Source organism: Triticum urartu, chromosome 5, assembly GCF_003073215.2.
Source record: "Triticum urartu cultivar G1812 chromosome 5, Tu2.1, whole genome shotgun sequence".
In the NCBI taxonomy this organism is placed as follows: domain Eukaryota; kingdom Viridiplantae; phylum Streptophyta; class Magnoliopsida; order Poales; family Poaceae; genus Triticum; species Triticum urartu.
The window spans coordinates 362,338,726-362,356,275 of record NC_053026.1 but is presented as its reverse complement, the minus strand read 5'-3'; the positions used below and the strand labels follow the sequence as shown (position 1 = coordinate 362,356,275).

At 46.7% G+C, this 17,550-nt stretch overlaps 1 protein-coding gene across 5 annotated transcripts; it reads right to left on the bottom strand.

The window, feature by feature from the left end:
- Positions 1-1,367: 1,367 nt before the first annotated feature.
- LOC125509035 (pre-rRNA 2'-O-ribose RNA methyltransferase FTSJ3-like) lies at positions 1,368-4,230 on the bottom strand. 5 transcript variants are annotated; one of them, XR_007283920.1, is made up of 4 exons: positions 4,097-4,230; positions 3,784-4,008; positions 3,434-3,527; positions 1,368-3,295 (listed from the first exon to the last, which is right to left on the bottom strand). XR_007283920.1 is itself a non-coding variant. In XM_048673897.1 (4 exons), exons 3-4 carry the CDS (start codon positions 2,854-2,856, stop codon positions 1,950-1,952), a joined length of 666 nt encoding a protein of 221 aa, XP_048529854.1. In that variant the 5' UTR covers positions 2,857-3,527; positions 3,784-4,008; positions 4,097-4,230; the 3' UTR covers positions 1,368-1,949. The 5 variants fall into 5 exon arrangements, 4 of the variants coding, with proteins under 4 accessions (XP_048529854.1, XP_048529853.1, XP_048529851.1 ...); XM_048673897.1 differs by having other exon boundaries at positions 1,368-2,375; positions 2,617-3,527; XM_048673896.1 differs by having other exon boundaries at positions 3,434-4,008.
- Between the last annotated feature and the right edge of the window lie 13,320 nt (positions 4,231-17,550).

The window sequence follows — 17,550 nt, the reverse complement described above, 5'->3', positions numbered from 1 at the left end:
GCTCGTAAACGACAGCTCATTTAATGGTTGACGCTAACGGGAAGAAACATCGTTTGTATGGTGCCGGTGACGGACGTTGAGGTGCTAGCGACGCAACGTGTATCCCTGCCAGACTGAATTCCGCTCAGGGTCGGCCTACCTACTCCATTTAACTCCTCATCTGTCATCGGCGGCGGCTCAGTCTATAACAATCCATCCCCAAATCGAAGAAACAAATCCTAGTTGCACACTGTTCCTCAATAGATCCCCAAATCGGAGCAAGGAATAAGAGTCGCAGAAAAGTTAGCAAATCTGAATCAAGGTGCTGATCCGGCGGCACTTCCAATCGTGCCTTGTCTGGACTGTGGCAGGAACGTAGTCGCCTACCTTGATCGTGGCAGGCCGAACGCCGGCGAGTGATTCTACAAGTGCCGCAATCAAAATGTAAGTGTCCTGTTTTTGCATAGATTTCTTCAGATTTGTTCAACATTTCTTGTCTGAACCTTCTTCGCCGGTCAACTACAGCCGTCAGGTGGTGGATACGATTTCTACAGGTGGCAGCAAACGTACGCCGACCACCTTACGTCCCTTGGTCCAGCCGCACCCCCATTAGCGCAAATCGAGCCAGGATAGGAGCAAGGCGGCCAAGCTTTGGGAGTTCAAGATTCAGGTGCCGCACGCACCACAGGGTAGCAGAACGGCATGCCGGACGGCACCCAGTTCGTTTCTTCAGTCAGCGCCGCTGCAGGATACATGCTCGCCGCGCTTCCAGCTGCTGGGCGCCAGGGAGCCATTGCCGTTGGCGGTGCATCCATTAATCTGGTGGTCTCCGTGGCCAACCTCGTCATTGGCGTGGCATTCCTTTCGTTGGTTGTGGCCGACATGGTCATGAGCATGCTTGGTTAGGCGTCAGCTGCCAATAAGGGAGCACGACGTACCATTGTACTCGCAAATCAAGTATTATGACATTTGTATCATAGGTTAGCAGCCAAGTATGTAATGGTGTAGGCGCAGCTAGGGTGTTGCTGATGGCGTACTTTTGTAATGATCGAGTTTAAGCCGTGTGATGTACTCTCATTTGTGCAACTAATATTAATGAAAGTCTGTTTTTAACTAAGCAGGTGTAAAAAGAGAAGGTTAACTCTGACGGATCCCTCTCAAAGGGTTTGAAAATCAAACTAACAGGATTCCTGCCAATTGCACACAGCAGGGGCCGCATCGACACCTGTAAGGCGTCACCTGTATTGAATTACTGCTACTACTGCCCAGCGGTGCAGAGGAACATGATGTCAAGCAATTTGTAAGTGGGGAACAGATAAAATAAACTGAATCTCCCCTCACACAAGGCACCAGACCAGATTGATTTCTCAAACAAGAACGCAGTGAAATACAGAAGGGGGCATGCATAGGCACACTGCAACATTAGGCAAGTCTTAATCTCATACATTTTTTCTTCTACATGATAAACATTCAAACCACAGTGACAACCTGACCACAAACAACACGTAGTACTTCTTCACTGACGGTTATTATTACAACAGAGAGTCTTGCGGTTAAAGTTAATGGCTACAAAGCCCTCAACAACACAGAACAAAAACACTGAATCTAAATGAAGTCACCCGCAAATTGCATTTGGCTCTAAGGTAGCATTTTCAACATGGAGTAAAACCCTAGGCTTGCTGCAGGTGTTTTTTTCTGTGACCACCGACGCCACAGTTTTGAGTATTTTGCATCTTTCCTTTCTTTTTGAGGAAGATCACCTCTTTGTGGACATGTGGTGCTCTTGTGCCCTGGTTCTCGACATATACTGGAGAAGCGAGTTTGTTTACTTGTCCTGCATCCATTTTCAGCTTGTGCATTTGTTGTCGATCTGTACTTCTTGCTTTTTGCACCACGATTAACATACGGAAGTTTACTCCTACTGGGAGTTATTTACCCAAAACCACTATATTATGGGCTAGGGTAACAGATCAGTACCATATTTGAGGCAGGGCACAAAAAACCACCAACAATGGGGCTAATCTGTAATGCAGAGCACTGACGCTGCGTTTTAGCCCAGAAAACAGCGAAACCGACAGGTGGGGCCTTCCTGTCGAGATGATGTGGCAAAAAAATTCCACGTGGGCAGGTTGACTAGTCTCTTTCTCCTCTCTTCTCGCGCCGGGGGGCTGGATGCAGGTGGCCGTCGCCCACGTGCCGCCGACGTTGGGCGAGCCGTCGTGAAGCACGACGTCGAAGGCGGTGACCCCCTTGGAGTCCATGAGCCTCCGCACGGCGGAGCGGCACTTGGTGGTGGTGATGTCTTCCGTGAGGGAGTGCGCGCCGCGGACGGGGCGGATGGGCACGAGGTCGACGCCGACGACGAAGGCGCCGGCGGGGGCACGAGCGACGGCCACCTGCATCCAGCCCCCAGCGCCGCGCAGAGGTCAAGCACGGCGCACGCCTCGGACGGGGCGGATGGGCACGAGGTCGACGCCGACGACGAAGGCGCCGGCGAGGGCACGGGTGACGGCCACCTGCATCCAGCCCCCCGGCGCCGCGCAGAGGTCGAGCACGACGCGCGCCGCGGACGGGGCGGATGAGCACGAGGTTGACGCCGACGACGAAGGCGCCGACGGGGGCACGGGCGACGGCCACCTGCATCCAGCCTCCCGGCGCCGCGCAGAGGTCGAGCACGGCGCGCGCCGGCGGGAGGAACCGGAAGCGGTCGTCGAGCTGCTGCAGCTTGAAGGCCGCGTGGCTCCGGTAGCCCTGCTCCTTGGCGAGGTGGTAGTACTTGTCCTGCCGCTGCTTCCCCTTCGCCTTGCCCATGGAGCTCTCGACTTGCATCAGCAGAGATGGCTCGCCGCGCACAAGCTGCTCGACAGAATGCTCCATAGAAATAGAGATGGGATGAAGATGATCATGTAGTCAATGACAGGCGGGGCCCGCAGCTCATCTGCCACCTCAGCTAGTCAAAGTTTTTTTTTTCTATGCTTGGTATTTGCCACGTCAGCCCGATAGGCGGGACCCACCTGTCGGATTCGCTGTTTTCTGGGCTAAAACGCAGCGTCAGTGCTCCGCGTTATACATTAGCCCCATTGTTGGTGGTTTTTTGTGCCCTGCCTCAAATGTGGTACTGATCTGTTACCCTAGCTCATAATGTGGTGGTTTTGGGCAAATAACTCTCTTGCTGGTGATTGGTCGACCAAGCTTTTGTTTTCGTTCTGGAGCTTTTAGCCCCATGAAATGACCAATTGCACGTGCCACTAGCATCAACGGTGAGTCGTGTCTGGCATCACTTTCTCTATTGCTACTTCCATCGCCCTGCACTGATCTGCAAATGCAGCTCAACATTCATTTTATTGAACTAGTATACTGAAAAAGAGAGGACATCACAAAGAGTGTGCTAACAAGAATGGAAAATCAATACAGTAGTCTGTCAGTGAGTGATTGTGTGATGGCCTGTGCTCACTTATGTACCAGCCGTTGTCATTTGATCGGAGTAACTATATCATTATGGGACACTTGCAACGGTAGGAACGTGTGTTACTTTTTTTTGGGACCCCCTGTGAACATTTGAACAAAAAGAGCAAATGTTTCAGTTCGTTTACCTGTTGTTGCAAGCATATGACAGACAATATGTTATGTAGACAGCGTCCCTAAATAATGGATAGAGTCCCTAAATACTACTCCATGAATACATGCCATGTCTGTCCGTGGAAATCAATTCAGATCAAATACGATTCAGCACAACAAAGTTCACATAGTGTAATCAAATTCAAAGGATATACGAACTAAGAATACAGGGTCAGATTCATATACCTCCTGGTCAATCCAGGCTTCTGAGGATCGTCTTTGCTAGTTGATTGCTCTGATTTCGGCGCCGACAGGATCGCATCCTCGCAAGTACTGTTTACATCTAGTTGTACTGTCAGCGCTGCATCACCCGCATCACCGATGCTGGACTCAGCGGGCGTGCAGACTAGAGTTTGAGTGGGTTTGTTGCCCAGTATGGACTCGCCGCCGGCAAGATCCGGCAAGGGAAACCTATGAAGAGAAGGGAGCACACTACTAAGCTGGTCTCCTAATTACAGCGGCCGCAACTACAAAGATAAAACACGGGACGGGACCATACCTATCCACCGGATCTGATAGGAACTTCCCTCAAATCCACCGTCTTCCGCCTCCGCCGTCGCCATAGCCATGAGCTATGCGCCTGTGCTGTGACCCAAGGGATTTATTTGGTTTCTTCAAGCGTGCAGTAGGGGGAGCAGGGACCCACAGTGATATATGCTAATCGGTTACAAACACGGCGTTACTTGTGATAGACTACGCAGGCGGTTAGATGTCATGTACCGCTCACCCCGCGTTAAGTACCAACGGAACAGACTGAACGGGGGCCGTCATGTTGCCGGTGCCGTCTCTATATAGTACTGTTCGATGGGCCGTATCATACTTTCATTCATACGATCACATTGAATACATGCATGGACGCGGCACTGTCCCATTGGCACGCGTTGCGGGAGCAGGCGAGCTCGTCCTCGCTATCGCCGCTCTCTCTAAACAGCCCTTAATCAGTGGTTAAACAGTTTTTAATATGTGTAAAAATAATATGAGTAGGTAGTACATTTGACGAGGCTCAAATGTTCCCATGGGACCAAATCCACTTGATACATGAATTAAATTCTATGAAAATCATAAGTTGCTATCTTGTGTTAAATAGAGAACATTTTTAACCTCTAGCATTTGTGTTAGCGTGTTCTCTGTGTGTGTTGTGCGTGTGGCCGGCTGGGTTCTGCCCATTAGAGGCCAGCCCTTCCTGGTTTAGCTAGTATTTTTAATTAGTGGCTAGATTAGCCTATGTGTAGATGACATGTGGGTCCCTTTCAATTAGAATAGTTTTATTTATTTGTTTAGGTACAACCTATGACATGTGGGCCACACCCTGTCCTTTTGACTAGTTAAAGTTGACCGGTTTAAAACAAATTACAATAAACCAGAAATTTTAGAATTTAAAATTTTGAAAAATCATATAAAATAAACTGTAGCTTGAATGGAAAAACTTTATACATGAAAGTTGCTCAGAAAAATCCAATGAATCCGAATACGCGGTCCTTTCATCTATCACGTGCTCCTAGCATGCTAAACATGGAACATTTCCCCTCCGGTCCTCTGTCTGACACAGGTCCGGAACCGGGAAAACATTCCCGGTTGACTTCCCCTTTCACCGGTATCGTGTAGCACCACGTTAGAACACGTCTAACTCTGCATGTTGTCCTGTTACGCACTCGCTTGCTATGTATTTACTATTTCTTCCCCCCTCTTCTCTTCGGTAGACCCCGTGACGATGTTGATGCCCCTGTGACCGACGACCCCCCTCCTTCTCGTCTGAGCAACCAGGCAAGCAAACCCCCCTTGAGCATTTCGATACGCCCATTTCTTCCCTCTCATGCTTGCATTAGAACTGCTACTGCTTTCTGTATGATCCTAATCTGATGCATAGCCTGTTGTTGTTACCTGCTTTCATACCTTACCTGCTTATCCTAAACTTCTTAGTATAGGTTGGTTAGAGATCCATCAGTGAACCCACCTTGTCCCAGTTGCCTCGCTTTATGTTCGATGACTCGATCAACGTGATCGACGTCCATGCCCCGACACCGCACATCACCCCCCTAGTTGTACGACTCTGCAGAGTTACCATCGAGTGCCGAGGGTGGAACCTCTTACATCACTCCTGATGAGATCTCTGTAGTGTAGCTATCCGGTCGTGGTCATCGAGGGTGATTTCCTCCTTAACTACTTCTGATACGGCTCTGTCGTGCAACCCCTCAAGTGTGAACCTCGAGGGTGGATCCTTTACGTTCACCTTGATGATTACATTGAGTGGAATTCACCGGGGGTGATTCCTCGGGTTTTCCCCTTGGTGTTAGACACATAGTTACTATGGTTACTATGACTTTACACTGAGCCATGTTACTAAGACAGGTCGGCCCTGAGGGGTACCCGCGCGAGCTTAATAGCGAGTGATGTGGAGTCGGGTTGACCTGGAAGGTGCCCGCGAGATACTTACAAGGCGTGGCCGGGCATTCTTAGCCCTTGCCGCAAGTACTCGAGACGGGGCGACGGGGTCACATCGATCGTGAGTCTCTGCTCGTTACCGCGTTCTCCTAATCCACTACGGTTTGGATATTTGATCCGAGGGGCCTTTGGCCTGATAGCACTAACCATCACGTGGGCATAGTATGGGCGTTGTGCGTCGTATACATCAGCCGAAGCTTAATAGACGTCATCGACTGAGCGGCGCGCGCCGGGTTGAACTGCGTAAGCTCCTGCCTTGTTGAAGGAGGTAGCTAGGTCTGCTCACCGGCCGCCCACGCAACGTGCAGGAGCTCCCGGGGCGATGGCCCATGACCCCTGGGGGCATAGATTTAGTCCGGCGTGCTGGCCTCTCTGTTAAGCCTAGGTCGGGTTGCGGCGTATTGTTTGGCGAGGCCGGGCATGACCCAGGAAAGTGTGTCCGGCCGGAGTTAATCGAGCGTGGTGGGTAAGTTGGTGCACCCCTGTAGGGAAGAAAACATCTATCGATAGCCTGTCCTACGGTAACGGACACTTGGAGTTGTATCCCGATCGATACAACTAGAACTGGATACTTGTGATGAGAACTAGATGGTGATGAGAATTGGAATGTGTTGACACTTGGATAGTATGGCTCTGGGATTGCTTTCTCGCAGGGAGTCGAGAAAGGATCTCTGGCCGAGGTTGATAACACTTCTACTACTTTACTTTATGCTACTCTACTCCCTCCTGTTGCTACAAGATGATGGTTTTCCAGAAGATGCTAGTCTTCGATAGGCTAGGCTTTCCCCTTCCCTTCTGGCATTCTGCAGTTTAGTCCACAGATACAACCCATTCCTTTGATACAGATGCATACTTAGTTTAGATCTGATGTAAGTCTTGCGAGTACTTTGGATGAGTACTCACGGTTGCTTTGCTACCTCTTTTTCCCATATACCCGATTGTTGCGACCAGATGACGGATCCCAGGAGCCAGACGACGCCACTGATGACTACTACTACCCGGAGGATGCCTACTACTACATGAAAACCGCTGATGACTTGGAGTAGTTAGGAGGCTCCCAGGCAGGAGGCCTTGCCTTTTAGATCGATGTTGTTTTTGTGCTAGCCTTCTTAAGGCAAACTTGTTTAACTCATGTCTGTACTCAGATATGGTTGCTTCCACTAACTCTTGTGTATTCGAGGTTATGTATTCGATCCCTCGAGGCCCCTGGCTTATAATATAAAGCTTGTATTATTTATTTTTGTGTCTAGAGTTGTGTTGTGATATCTTCCCGTGAGTCCTTGATCTTGATCGTACATATTTGCGTGTATGATTAGTGTACGATTGAATCGAGGGCGTCACACGCCGTTAAGCGGAGCGCGCCCTGCTAATCGCCGATCGCTCTCGAGTGATGTCCGGCATGTCTTCAACCTCCTTGATACATGAGCCTAGTAGAGGATCCTCCTCCATCTGGCGGGAGGATGTAAAAGGAGCGTGTGAGCCACCTCGAGTGTGATTGTTGGTGTAGTCTCGAAGCGCTAAGCTGGCGACGAACCCGTTGATGGTCGCCAATCACAGGGCGACCTTCCTGCAGTGTGGACGCCTTAGCCCCCCCCCCCCGCCCCCCCCCCCCCCCGCACCACTCTACTTCCATAGGAGTATGTGTCAGATGGCCCTAAAACTTGTGGTTGTGCCTTGTCTGCCATGGCCAGTGGGTTAGCAATGTGAAATTGAGAAAGAACATAGCCTTAGCCCCCTACCTGCCGCATCAGATGTTGAAGTGTCAACTCAAGACATAAGGGATCAAGGATAACCTGTATTTTGTTTGGCCGGGGGCTAAAACATTCAGCCTTCCTTTAGCTACCCAAAACCATGAGACACAGAGATTATACAGGTTCAAGCCACACTGTGTTGTAATACCCTACTCCTATTCTTGGTTAGATGATGTATGTCGGTGATATGGTGGTGTTTACGCATGCTCGGGCGAGCTCTGGGAATACTAGCAAGAGCTTTGGCAATGCTCACGGCTCAATATATGTGGCAAGTCCTATCATCCTAAGCATGCCTTTTTTCCTATGAAAATGATAAGTACCGAACGTCAGGTACGAGCACATGGCAACTCCGAATATTTTCAATGACAAGTTTAGTGACGTGAGGGTGGCAAGTTAGTTGGCAAGCACAATAATTTCCTGACAAAAAATAAACTCAAGCACGAAAGTTGCCATGCTTGGCAACTGAAGTTGCCATCCTATGTCACTAGACTTGCCGTCGAAAACATTCGGAGTTGCCATGTGCTCGTACCTGACGTTCGGCACTTATCAGATTCATTTTCCTACTATTCTAAGTGTTGTATTTCTCGAAGTGTGCGGGAAGTTGTCTTTGGCCAACCTCGGTGCTCGGTTTATATAGTGCTAGGGATACCACAGTGGCCATTTGATCACACATGGAAATGTGTGGGTTGGAGCCCACATGATGTCTAGACTAAACAGGCGTTGCTAAGTAGCTTATTGTGTGTTATGCGCATATGCGCTAGGAACTTGAGCCTCCTTATTGTGTGGTCCCCCTCGGTTAGTGTCTCATCATGGGAAACTACATGTTAGTCAAAGGGCGTCATCGTAGGCGTTGATTTACTAAGATGCATGTCTGCCTTATCGCGCAGGGGAGCCCACATAGCCTGCACGATGACGGTTTTTACCGCCTACTATACGTAGGTGATACGTCTCCAACGTATCTATAATTTATTATTGCTCCATGCTATATTATCTTCTGTTTTGGACATTATTGGGCTTTATTATCCACTTTTATATTATTTTTGAGACTAACCTACTAACCGGAGGCCCAGCCCAGAATTGCTGTCTTTTTTTTGCCTATTTTAGGGTTTCGAAGAAAAGGAATATCAAACGGAGTCCAAACGGAATGAAACCTTCGGGAACGTGATTTTTGGAACGAATAAGATCCAGGAGACTTGGACCCTACGTCAAGCAACCAACAAGGAAGCCACGAGGTAGGGGGCACGCCTACCCCCCGCCCCCAGGCGTGCCCTTCATGAAAAAGAAGGCCCCCAAAAAAGAGAAATGAAAAGGGACAATGCTACTATCTTTTTTTCCACACTTGTGCTTCAAAGTAGCACCATGATCTTCATGATAGAGAGTCTCTTGTTTTGTCACTTTCATATACTAGTGGGAATTTTTCATTATATTCCAACAATGGGCCTCCTCAAGTTCCCTAGGTCTTCGTGAGCAAGCAAGTTGGATGCACACCCACTAGTTTCTTTTGTTGAGCTTTCATACAATTATAGCTCTAGTGCATTCGTTGCATGGCAATCCCTACTCCTTGCATTAACATCAATCGATGGGCATCTCCATAGCCCTTTTATTAGCCTCGTTGATATGAGACTTTCTCCTTTTTTGTCTTCTCCACATAACCCCCATCATTATACTCTATTCCACCCATAGTGCTATATCCATGGCTCACGCTCATGTATTGCGTGAAGGTTTATAAAGTTTGAGATTATTAAAGTATGAAACAATTGCTTGGCTTGTCATCAGGGTTGTGCATGATGAGAGCATTCTTGTGTGACGAAAATGGAGCATGACTAAACTATATGATTTTGTAGGGATGAACTTTCTTTGGCCATGTTATTTTGAGAAGACATAATTGCTTAGTTAGTATGCTTGAAGTATTATTATTTCTATGTCAATATTAACTTTTATCTTGAATCTTTCGGATCTGAATATTCATGCCACAATTAAGAAGAATTACATTGAAATTATGCCTAGTAGCATTCCACATCAAAAATTCTGTTTTTATCATTTACCTACTCGAGGACGAGCAGGAATTAAGCTTGGGGATGCTTGATACGTCTCCAACGTATCTATAATTTTTGATTGCTCCATGCTATATTATCTTTTGTTTTGGACATTATTGGGCTTTATTATCCACTTTTATATTATTTTTGGGACTAACCTACTAACCGGAGGCCCAGCCCAGAATTGCTGTTTTTTTTGCCAATTTTAGGGTTTCGAAGAAAAGGAATATCAAACGACGTCCAAATGGAATGAAACCTTCGGGAACGTGATTTTCAGAACGAACGTGATCCAGAGGACTTGGACCCTACATCAAGACATCAACCAGGAGGGCACGAGGTAGGGGGCGCCTACCACCCCTAGGCGCGCCCTCCACTCTCGTGGCCCCCCTTGTTGCTCCATCAACGTACTTCTTCCTCCTATATATACCTATGTACCCCCAAACGATCAGATACGGAGCCAAAACCCTAATTCCACCACCGTAACTTTCTGTATCCACGAGATCCCATCTTGGGGCCTGTTCCGGAGCTCCGCCGGAGGGGGCATCGATCACAGAGAGCTTCTATATCAACACCATAGCCTCTCCGATGATGTGTGAGTAGTTTACCTCAGACCTTCGGGTCCATAGTTATTAGCTAGATGGATTCTTCTCTCTTTTTGGATCTCAATACAAAGTTCTCCCCCTCTCTTGTGGAGATCTATTCGATGTAATCTTCTTTTGCGGTGTGTTTGTTGAGACCGATGAATTGTGGGTTTATGATCAAGTTTATCTATGAACAATATTTGAATCTTCTCTGAATTCTTTTATGTATAATTGGTTATCTTTGCAAGTCTCTTCGAATTATCAGTTTGGTTTGGCCTACAAGATTGATCTTTCTTGCAATGGGAGAAGTGCTTAGCTTTGGGTTCAATCTTGCGGTGTCCTTTCCCAGTGACAGTAGGGCAGCAAGGCACGTATTGTATTCTTGCCATCGAGGATAACAAGATGGGGTTTTTATCATATTGCATGAGTTTATCCCTCTACATCATGTCATCTTGCTTAAAGCGTTACTCTATTCTTATGAACTTAATACTCTAGATGCATGTTGGATAGCGGTCGATGTGTGGAGTAATAGTAGTAGATGCAGGCAGGAATCGGTCTACTTGTCTCGGACGTGATGCCTATATACATGATCATACCTAGATATTCTCATAACTATGCTCAATTCTGTCAATTGCTCAACAGTAATTTGTTCACCCACCGTAAAATACTTATGCTCTTGAGAGAAGCCACTAGTGAAACCTATGGCCCCCGGGTCTATCTTCATCATATTAATCTTCCAATACTTAGTTATTTTCATTGCTTTTATTTTACTTTGCATCTTTATCATAAAAATACCAAAAATATTATCTTATCATATCTATCAGATCTCACTCTCGTAAGTGACTGTGTAGGGATTGACAACCCCTTATCGCGTTGGTTGCGAGGATTTATTTGTTTTGTGTAGGTACGAGGGACTCGCGCGTAGCCTCCTACTGGATTGGTACCTTGGTTCTCAAAAACTAAGGGAAATACTTATGCTACTTTGCTGCATCACCCTTTCCTCTTCAAGGGGAAACCAACGTAGTGCTCAAGAGGTAGCAGTAGGCCAGCGGCAATCTATAGTGCCGTTCTCGGCCAACGAGCATCCAATAGAAAGGTCACTGCTGACGTCTCGCTTCCTGAATGCTGGATCTTTGATGGTACATAGATCTTGATGAACATTTATGTGCAAATTTGTGGCGGCCCTGAGGCGACTAAACTATTTTCTCGTGTTCACAAGCTATGTTCCATGGCTTTGTTTTTACTGGCCATGGTATCTTGGTGAGCCTTTGGCTAGTCCATGTGGCGTGCTTTGGACAACCTACTCCCATTACTCTGCGAACCCCCACTTTTGAGAAGCTAGACCGTGTCCTCGCGAGCATTGACTGGGAACAGAAGTTTCCTTTGGTCACTGTCTAGGCATTATCGCAGGGAATCTCGGACCACACCCCCTTACTGGTTGACTCTGGTGAGGCAACGCACGTGGGGAATAAGAATTCCTTCTCTTTCGAACTAGCGTGGTTTGAGAGAGAATGATTTTTTGATCTTATAGCCAAGGAGTGGGCTAAAGCTGCAGGAGGAAGGACTCCGATTGAGAGATGGCAGAATAAGATACGACACTTGCAAAGTTTCTTGCGTGAGTGGGCTAAGAATCTCAGTGGGATTTATAAGGTTGAAAAGCAAAGGCTCCTTACCCTTATTCAGGCCTTAGATGTCAAAGCCAAGTCCACGATCCTAGATTCAACGGAACTTCATGTTAAATTAGATGCGGAGATGAGATTGAAGGAGCTCTTGTGAGAAGAGGAATTGAAGTGGGCATTGCGGGCGAAGGTTCGCAGGGTGATCCAGGGGGACGCCAACACTCAATTCTTTCATATGATCTCCAACGGCAAGCATATAAAGAAAATGATCTTTCAGCTTGAGCAAGACGAGGGGACGATTGTAGGACAAGAGAATCTTAAATTATACATCACTAATTATTATAAGCAGCTTTTTGGGCCTCCGGAGGATAATTTTGTATCTCTGGATGAGTCGCGGATTGAGGATGTCCCTCGGCTTGCTTCAGATGAGAACGATATTTTAACTGCTCCGTTCTCGGAGAAAGAGGTGTTTGAAGCTATTTCTCAGATGAAGAATAATAAAGCTCCAGGGCCGGATGGATTTCCAGCGGAGTTTTATAAGAGATGCTGGCATATCATTAAAGGGGATTTGCTTCCGATGTTCCAGGATTTATTCGCTGGACAGCTTCACTTGTTTCATCTGAATTTTGGAACCATTACCTTGCTTCCTAAGAAAACAGAGGCAGTGCGAATTGAGCAGTTCAGGCCTATCTGTCTTCTGAATGTAAGTTTCAAAATTTTCACCAAGGTTGGGACAAATAGACTCACGCAGATTGCACATTCAGTAGTGCAACTGTCCCAAACTGCTTTCATGCCAGACCGAAACATCCTTGAGGGGGTGGTGGTCCTGCATGAAACGCTCCATGAAATCCATACGAAAAAACTAGATGAGGTTGTTTTCAAAGTGGATTTCGAGAAAGCGTACGACAAAGTCAAATGGCCATTCCTCCAACAAGCGTTGAGGATGAAAGGTTTTGATCCAGCCTGGAGAAAACAGGTGGAATCCGTCACGCCAAAAGTAAGTGTTGGAATTAGAGTGAATGATGATATAGGTCGCTATTTCCAAACGAATAAGGGCTTGAGACAAGGAGATCCAATGTCACCTATTCCGTTCAACATCATAGTCGATATGTTGACGATTCTAATAGGGAGGGCTAAGGATGCTGGCCAAGTAGGTAGTTTGGTACCTCATCTAGTTGATGGAGGTGTATCTATCCTACAGTACGCAAATGATACAATCATATTTATGGAGCATGACTTGGTAAAAGCGAGAAACATGAAGCTGGTGTTATGCTTATTTGAACAATTGACTGGACTAAAAATCAATTTTCACAAGAGCGGATTATTCTGCTTTGGAAGAGCCAAAGAGGAACAAGAGGCGTATAAGGAATTGTTTGGTTGTGAATTGGGGGCTTTACTGTTCACGTATTTAGGTACACCCATTCATCATCGTAAGCTAACAAATAGAGAATGGAAGTGCATTGAGGATCGATTTGAGAAGAAGTTGGGATGCTGGAAGGGCAAACTGATGCCGTATGAAGGCCATTTAATTCTCATTAATCCGGTGCTCACAAGTATGCCCATGTTCCTATTGTCTTTTTTCGAGGTACCAGTCGGAGTTCGGAAAAGACTTGATTTCTATCGATCCCGTTTTTTCTGGCAAAGTGATGACCTGAAGAGGAAGTATAGACTAGCTAAGTGGGACATTATTTGTCGACCGAAGGACCAAGGGGGTATAGGTATCGAAAATCTAGAGGTGAAGAACAAATGTCTCCTTAGCAAATGGTTGTATAAACTTTCTCGAGAGACTGAGGCCACCTGGGTACAGATTCTGTGTAATAAGTACCTCCAATCCAAAAATTTATCCCAGGTGACACTGAGGCCGATGGATTCGCCTTTCTGGAAAGGACTGATGAGAGTTAAATCGGTTTTTCTCAATCGGACCAAGTTTATCGTCGGTAACGGTACTTCTACGAGATTCTGGGAGGATACTTGGGTAGGGGACACGCCTCTCGCGCTGCAGTATCCTTCTCTTTATAGTATTGTTCAATGGAGAGATGCAAACGTTGAGTCAGTATGTCAGTCCATGCCTCTAAATATCAGCTTCAGGAGAGCGTTAGCCAGTAAACGTTGGGAAGCTTGGCTCCATCTTGTGAGAAGATTGATGGATGTTCAACTCTCTCAACGTCCGGATCAGTTGTGTTGGAAGCTTACTAGGAATGGAGAATTTATGGTTAAATCCATGTATTTGGATGTCATTAATTCAAGTTCCATTCCTATCTCGAAACATGTTTGGCAGGTCAAAGTTCCCTTGAGAGTTAAAGTGTTTATGTGATTTGTACATAAATAGGTCATTTTAACTAAGGATAGCTTGATTAAATGCAACTGGAGTGGATCCTCTCGATGTAGCTTTTGTGATACGGATGAAACAGTCAAACACCTCTTTCTCGATTGTCCTTTGGCAAAGATTCTATGGCAATCAGTCATCATAGCCTTCAATATTACTCCACCGAATAGTATTAGCACGTTATTTGGGACGTGGTTGGATGGGATTGAGTCCCAAACAGCAAGACACATTCGTGTATGAGTATGTGCTTTATTATGGGCTATCTGGAATTGCAGAAATGATTTGGTCTTTAACAGAACAACAAACACTCACTTTTTGCAGGTTATCTTCTGAGCCACTGCGTGGATCCGTATGTGGTCGTTACTCACTCCGACGGAGGCCAAGGAGTGTTTGGTTACTGGATCTATCCGCTGGGCGATGGTAGTGAAGGAAATATGCCCTAGAGGCAATAATAAAGTTATTATTTATTTCCTTATAATCATGATAAATGTTTATTATTCATGCTAGAATTGTATTAACCGGAAACATAATACATGTGTGAATACATAGACAAACAAAGTGTCACTAGTATGCCTCTACTTGACTAGCTCGTTAATCAAAGATGGTTATGTTTCCTAACCATGAACAATGAGTTGTTATTTGATTAACGAGGTCACATCATTAGTTGAATGATCTGATTGACATGACCCATTCCATTAGCTTAGCACCAGATCGTTTAGTATGTTGCTATTGCTTTTCTTCATGACTTATACATGTTCCTATGACTATGAGATTATGCAACTCCCGTTTGCCGGAGGAACACTTTGGGTGCTACCAAACGTCACAACGTAACTGGGTGATTATAAAGGAGCATTACAGGTGTCTCCAAAGGTAGATGTTGGGTTGGCGTATTTCGAGATTAGGATTTGTCACTCCGATTGTCGGAGAGGTATCTCTGGGCCCTCTCGGTAATGCACATCACATAAGCCTTGCAAGCATTGCAACTAATAGGTTAGTTGTGAGATGATGTATTACGGAACAAGTAAAGAGACTTGCCGGTAACGAGATTGAACTAGGTATTGGATACCGACGATCGAATCTCGGGAAAGTAACATACCGATGACAAAAGGAACAACGTATGTTGTTATGCGGTCCGACCGATAAAGATCTTCGTAGAATATGTAGGAGCCAATATGGGCATCCAGGTCCCGCTATTGGTTATTGACCGGAGACATGTCTCGGTCATGTCTACATTGTTCTCGAACCGTAGGGTCCGCACGCTTAAGGTTTCGATGACAGTTATATTATGAGTTTATGAGTTTTGATGTACCGAAGGAGTTCGGAGTCCCAGATGAGATCGGGGACATGACGAGGAGTCTCGAAATGGTCGAGACATAAAGATCGATATATTGGACGACTATATTCGGACTTCGGAAAGGTTCCGAGTGATTCGGGTATTTTTCGGAGTACCGGAGAGTTACGAGAATTCGCTGGGAGAAGTATTGGGCCTTGATGGGCTTTAGTGGGAAGAGGAGAAAAGGCCTGCTGCGCCCCCCCTCTCCTCTAGTCCGAATTGGAATAGGGAAAAAGGGGCCGGCCACCTTTCCTACTCCTCCACTTCCTTCTCCCTTCCTCCCCTCTTGGTGGACTCCTACTAGGACTTGGAGTCCTAGTAGGACTCCACATCCTGGCCGCGCCTAGCCTTGGCCGGCCTCCTCCTCCTCCATCCTTTATATACAGGGGCAGGGGGCACCCCATAGAGACACAAGTTGATCTTCGTCATCGTTCCTTAGCCGTGTGCGGTGCCCCCCTCCACCATATACCTCGATAATACTGTAGCGGAGTTTAGGCGAAGCCCTGCTGCTGTAGAACATCAAGATCGTCACCACGCCGTCGTGCTGACGGAACTCCTCCCCGAAGCTTTGCTGGATCGGAGCCCGGGGATCGTCATCGAGCTGTACGTGTGCTAAGAACTCGGAGGTGCCGGAGTAACGGTGCTTGGATCGGTCGGATCGGAAAGAAGACGTACGACTACTTCCTCTACGTTGTGTCAACGCTTCCGTTGCGATCTACAAGGGTACGTAGATCATACTCTCCCCTCTCGTTGCTATGCATCACCATGATCTTGCGTGTGCGTAGGAAATTTTTTAAAATTACTACGTTCCCCAACAGGTAGCACCGTGACATATTTGCAGAAATAGAGATTTTAGGCGCAATAGAAAGGAATGCTGTCACCAGGGTGGGTGAACCCTCATAGATATCAGGTGCCCACATATATAGAGTCAAAAGAGAGATTGAGTCCGAGATCGCTGACATCCGCCACAGGGTAAACCACCGCCTCTCAGGCCTCCCCGACGGGTTCTACCATAGAGGCGGCATTGGTTAAAAAAGGGCAGGGTGCCCCTTTTTTTTCTAGTAAATAGTTCAAACCATTTTATCGATATGAGTGTTCTATATCAGATAAATTTTACATTAGCTATTTCCCGTTTAAATTGGTACTACATCCGCCACAGGGTAAACCACCGCCTCTCAGGCCTCCCCGATTGCTCTGTTTACAATTCTTTCGTACTCTCTTCTCTTTACCACGCGATAGGTCAGCGAAGCGTGAGCGGGCGCTCCGAAGTAAAGGCCAAACACTTCGGCCTAAGGGGAATGAGCAACAAAATGACAAGATGAGGTGCCCCGGGCACCCCCATATAGAAAGAAGGGTCGAAGGTTTTGGGCCTGTACCTTTCCCCGCCCCCCTCTCGTCGAGTGGTGCTTGTTTGGGGGGTGTGCCACCAGAAAGCGGGCTTGAAGCTCTCGCCTTACCAACGAGCCGACTGCGGAATATTTTCAGCCGATTTGGATGTCGGTCATGTAATAGGATAGGCAATTAGTTTTCCTATCTCTCTTTTGCCAGCCGGTTGTGGCTTTTATTTTGGTTCCTTAGCTCTTTGTGAGCAGCTTTTGTTTGAGACTTTAAGATTATTGTTGAACCTTTTTACTCACTAATAAAGATGGCCGTATGCATCATTCTAATGCAGAGGCCGGAGATGTCCCCTTTTCTAAAAAAACGTTCATGCGTATTCTAGAAAAATAAACCGCTGTTTTTTTCTACACGCATAAACCATCGGGTAATTTGTCATGCCGGCATGGAAAAAGACCAAGTGCGACTTCAAATAAATTGATTTGAGCGGCGTCCAAAAGCTGCAGGCTGCATCACATCTTTATAAAAGA

Coding starts and splice junctions, on each gene's coding strand:
- LOC125509035 (XM_048673896.1), bottom strand. CDS start 2,856: ATGGAGCATTCTGTCGAGCAGCTTGTGCGCGGCGAGCCATCTCTGCTG.